A 5,294-nucleotide genomic window follows, 5' to 3' on the forward strand; every position below is an offset into this window, starting at 1 on the left:
ACTGTGCTAACCAGCGAGTCGCTAACTTTGTCAGTCAGAGTCAAGAGTTTTTCAGGGTTTTTCAGAGATTTTAACTAAAAACACAGCTGGCCTGCAGTCGACAGCAAGAGTGGTGATGGTGAACCAAAACAGTGAAGTTGTGTGCTGAAAAAAAACAAAACAATCAGCAGAAAACATGTGAAAATGCTCCTTAAAAGAACTCAATATTCTACTATTTGAACTATTTCTCATGCCCAAGCCTTCATTCACCTCCATTAACTACAAGGAAAGCAACAAATGTTCTGTACAGTGCGTAAATTTATTAAGTCTTCAGTGTTACAAAAATGTACAATTTGTATAAACACTACTGTTATAGCAACTGGACTTTTATCCCTCTGTCCTCAAAGGGAATGCATGTAGGATTACTGGTTCCACCCTGGTAATTAGGTGCTCTGTTACCTCTAAACTCTGTTTTATGTCATTTACAAAATAAGAAGTCCCTCTGTGGAGCACAAACACAAGAAAGTGATATAATAGATATCTTGGGGAAGCATCTGTGGAACAAAACAGCGATTTAGAAGGACAGAATCTGTGCAAGCTTGTTAAGGAATATAAGGACATGGATGTTAATGTGTTCATATATTAGTCCTACAGTTAACAAGGAAATGTCCTGTTCCAAGTCTTTAAAACAAGTGTAGAAAAGCACTTAGTGAAGACTAACTGCTATGAAGGTTCCCTTTAAATCTATAACTTGAGCCCCCAAAGAGCAGCTGCACGCCTGCACAACAAAGAATATGCCAATGCCGCTTCTGTTATTATGAGCAAATCCATTTCTCCTGACCCACAGGCCGTGTGTAATTGTTGTTTTGTTGGCACGAATCACTCTCCCATTAAAGGGGACCATTAAGCTTGGAAGTGCCTCAACAGTGGATAAATCTCTGAAGGTAATGTCCACAGTGGGAGCCAAGAATTCAGTTCATCTCTTTCTGTTCCTGTTGTGCTTCACCATCTTCTTCCTCTTCAGGATCATCTCGTAAAGTTTCTCCAGCCCCGGCTGGAGCCCCTGACCGTCCACAGCGCTGCAGCTCTGCACGTGATGCAGCGTGTACGTGCTCAGTTCGTGGACAGAGAGCAGCTTCTCCACCTCGCTGACGGAGGAGGCCGAATCCAGGTCCTGTTTGTTGGCCAGGATGAGCACGGGGACGCCCTGGTTCTCCGAGGTGCGGGTGATCTTATGGAGCTCCACTTTGGCCTCCTCCATCCGCTCGTGCTCAGTGGAGTCCACCACAAACACCATCCCGTCCGTCCGCCGGGTGTAAGACTTCCACAGCGGGCGTAGCTTCTCCTGGCCGCCCACGTCCCACACCTGGAAGTTTATGGTCCGAGACGCCCCCACAGCCACCTTGATCTTCTCCGTGTTGAAGCCCTTGGTGGGGATCGTTTTCACAAACTCCTTCAGTTTGAGCCTGTAGAGCAGAGAGGTTTTCCCAGCAGAGTCCAGCCCGATAACTACCACGTGCAGAGACTGGAAGTTTGGCAGGAACGGCGTGTTGGGGGCGATATCAGTCAGCTGATTCCCCATGATTGCTTCCCGCTATTCACACCTACTTAGGTGAGGTGATAGATTCCTGATTGAATCCTTTTTTTTTTTCAGCAGACTGGCATTTGTTCCTTGTCCTCTCAGGCAAATGGGATCAGATGGTGCTGGAGACCTTATCAAAACACACACACACACAGAGAGAGTTGACATTTAATGAGAAGACAATAGGTGCTTAAGGAATGTGTGTTTGCAGTTCTAGTGCTATTTCAGTGTCACCTGAGGAATACAAAAGACCAGATAGTGACGATTATCTGTGAAAGCGCATTTAAAAGTGCTTGATATGATTTCATCCTATCAGCACACTTCCTGCCGGGCTCACAGCTCAGATCTAAACCAGCTGTCCTGCATTTTATTGAATCCATGTTTGCATGCTCGAGTAACTTCTCCTCTGATGATGTAAGGCAACAAATGTCTTGGGTTTTCAGTGCCACATTACAGAGCCAAACAACAGCTAATTGGGTGGCTGAGGTTATCCAGAGCCTAATCCTCTTAACACCGCTAAACCTGGAAGGCTTGTCTCGGGGCAGATTGATTTCCGTGCAGTGGATGGATGATATGTATTCACTCTGCCTACTGTCTATGAGGGCTGCTGCAGCAGCACTAATCCGGTTGTTGTTGACATCCTGATACCCATCAAACAGCTGCCTTTGGACGTTGCATGTTGACAGGAAGATATTTATCATTTACTCATCAGCTCGAAAATTCAGATGCTGCAGAAAATGTGAAGTGATCATCGCTCACAGAAGCATACATGTTTGTCAATCTATGTTTTTATTACTTGACTGTATTTGAAATGATGCTATTGGGAAGAAGCCACCTTAGTTTTCTTCCTCTCCCGCATGACGCACGTAATTATCCTGATATTTCAAGTGCGCAAACACATGCAGATGGATTTAACAACTTCTAAATATATCCTCCTGACAGCCCGGAAGGTGAACTCTACGGGATAAACTAGAACCAGACCACACAAGAGCTGCTGATATAAAAACGCACGCAGTTTAACACACATCTCGTGCAAATGAAATCATGGAAATGAGGAACACTGTCCCCCCCCCCATCCAGACACATACCTGCGGAGAGATCACCCACAAGCGATAATCACATCCATGGTGGAGTTGTAAACAAATGTCCCGGCGGTCACATCCGCTCCTCTTCTCCTCCAGCAGCACTGAGGAGCCCCGAGGAGGCGCGAGCGCACGGCACCCAAAGCCCGGGTGACGTCACTGCCACCTGTACGGGTCCTCCGCGCCCCCCGCTGGTGCACCGGTGAACTGCAGGGTGTCACCGTGCAGCAACACAGCTAGAAGCCGATGGTGCTGAGGTCAGAGAGCTGGAAGTAAAGGTGTAACATTAGATTATTATCACTCAGGATAAAGCTGATGCATTTTGAACTTCTGACTGCAACCAGCTATTGATCCTAAAGGATTCATCTGCTGATTATTTCCATTAATCGGTTTGTAAAAATTCTGAAAAGAGAGAGAAATGTGACTCCTTCACCACACGTGTCCTGTCCAAATCTCTAAATTATTACTATATATTAAAATCATCAAAATGATTAAAAGGGAAAGCAGAAAATCCTCACATTTGAGAAGCTGGAACAATTAAAGCGATTATCATAATTAATTTTCTGTCAATTGTACGTGTGAATTTTTAACAAAACATTCTATTTTATAAACTCTTCATGTGGTTTGCATGTAAAATTCTTCATTTGTAAAGTAAGTAAAGCTGTCAGATAAATGTAGTGGAGTTAAAAGTATAATGAGATGTAGCGGAGTAGAAGTGGAAAGTGACATGGAAAGGAAATACTCAAGTAAAGTGCAGGTACTTTAGATTTGTTCTTAAGTAAATGTACTTAGTTACATTCCAAAGCATTTGTAATCCCTCATTCATTGTCGTCAAAGCAGCACCTGAATGTCGTCCAGGTTGAGCTGATTTCAAACAATGTTCTGCTAATTTAATCCACGACAATGCATATTTTATAAATGGATCATATACTTTATGCAGCATCGTGATCTGAACAGTAACTAAAGATGTCAGATACATGTAGTGCAGTAAAAGTACACCAGCTCCCTCTGAAATATAAAGTGACATAAAATGGAAATTCTCAAGTAAAGTACCTGACATTTCTATGTATGTACAGAACTGATGGCTGTGAGTAATCGTAATGTTTCTGTGCTTTTAAAAACAGGAAGTGAGTAACAGTGACAGAGGGTTGCATGATGGACGCCAATCATATAATTTACCACCATAAAAAACAGTTTTTCATCTTCACTTCACACCGTGACCTGTCTTCTAGTCCACCTTATTGGTGTGTTCACCTGAACAATGTACTGCACTGGACTGACAACACACACACACCCTGTACAAGAAGACCTGTGAGGTGTGATCAGGAGGGCCGGCTCAGTTCTGGACCGTCTGCTGGACTCCACTGAGGAGGTGGGTGAGAGGAGGATGTTAGCCAAGCTGACATCCATCATGGACGACACCCCACCTCCCCCCCTGCAGGAGACTGTGGAGGCCCTGAGCAGCTCCTTCAGCCGCAGACTGATACATCCATGGTGTAAGAAGGAGCGCCACCGCAGGTTATTCCTTCATTCCTTTAACAACAGTGTTACATAAAGCTCCAACAATGACAATATCATAGCTCCTACCTGCACTTTGTCATTACTCATTTTTCTCCTGTGCAATACACACATGTATATATCTTATATTTTTATATTTAAATACATTTTTACTTTTGTTATATCCCTTGTTTTTACACAACTTCTGTCACTGACACTGTGTTTCTGCACCTTCTCTGTCTCTTAACTCTCTCTGGTGTGGGATGAATAAAGTCTCCCTCTCTCTCTCTCTCTCTCTCCCTCTGTCTCTCTCTCCCTCTGTCTCTCCACTGTCAGTCTAACAAAGCATTGGCTCCCCCCTGTGTGAACTTCAAGAACTGGAGCAAAAGACGAGTCTTCTTGCACATTATTTTGTGTTTCTATAATTTAACATCGTACTGTCTTAGAGACGACGTGGTTGAAAAGCAGTATTGAGACATTAAGAAGAATAATTAGATTTGACTTCATCTCCAGGTTTCTACAACTCGTTAGAATAAAATGTTTTTTATTCTGCAAAAATACAATCTGATCAGATTGTAATCAGCACAGTTTCATCACCTCTCACGTCCTTTAATACAGGAAATACTTCAGTGTAAAAATGTACAATTACTTCAACATTAGTATTTGAGTAGTATTTGTGCAAATGTCACTTAGTTTAACTACATGTGCTAGTGAAGCATCAGCTTTATTTGTTACTGAAACATTAAAGCAGCCGTGTGTCTTTGCAGGAACAGTGTCTCGATCCCTCTGGATAACTCTGTCCTGCCGGCATTATGTAGGGACTATTTGTGCAGTAGAAAGTAGTTCCTGTAGATTTTAAAAGTAAGTTGTCACTGTTGTGATATCTCAGAGCCAGAACAAACTAAGCCAACATGATATACGGAGGTACGTGAGAAAATACAGTATGTTTTTGCCATTTGTAGCTAACTTACAAAATGGAAATTGTGACATATCTGGATACATAGTCGTAATGACTATCGTGAGGTCGTCAATGGTTACAGTATAAACTGGCTGTCAACTGCGTACTGTAGTGAGAGGAGGGAAGGTTCATCAGTTCAGAGTCTAAAAATGTATCAGCAAACCAACGGAAAATTGTAAAAAATACAAATATAACA

The 5,294-nt window shown here is 42.9% G+C and overlaps 1 protein-coding gene across 1 annotated transcript; it reads right to left on the minus strand.

Annotated features, from left to right (window-relative positions):
• Positions 1-367: 367 nt before the first annotated feature.
• arl4d (ADP-ribosylation factor-like 4D) lies at positions 368-1,640 on the minus strand. The gene has a single exon (XM_070851892.1). It carries the CDS (start codon positions 1,559-1,561, stop codon positions 956-958), a length of 606 nt encoding a protein of 201 aa, XP_070707993.1. The 5' UTR covers positions 1,562-1,640; the 3' UTR covers positions 368-955.
• Positions 1,641-5,294: the final 3,654 nt, after the last annotated feature.

This window comes from Pempheris klunzingeri, chromosome 20 (assembly GCF_042242105.1).
Source record: "Pempheris klunzingeri isolate RE-2024b chromosome 20, fPemKlu1.hap1, whole genome shotgun sequence".
NCBI classification, from domain to species: domain Eukaryota; kingdom Metazoa; phylum Chordata; class Actinopteri; order Acropomatiformes; family Pempheridae; genus Pempheris; species Pempheris klunzingeri.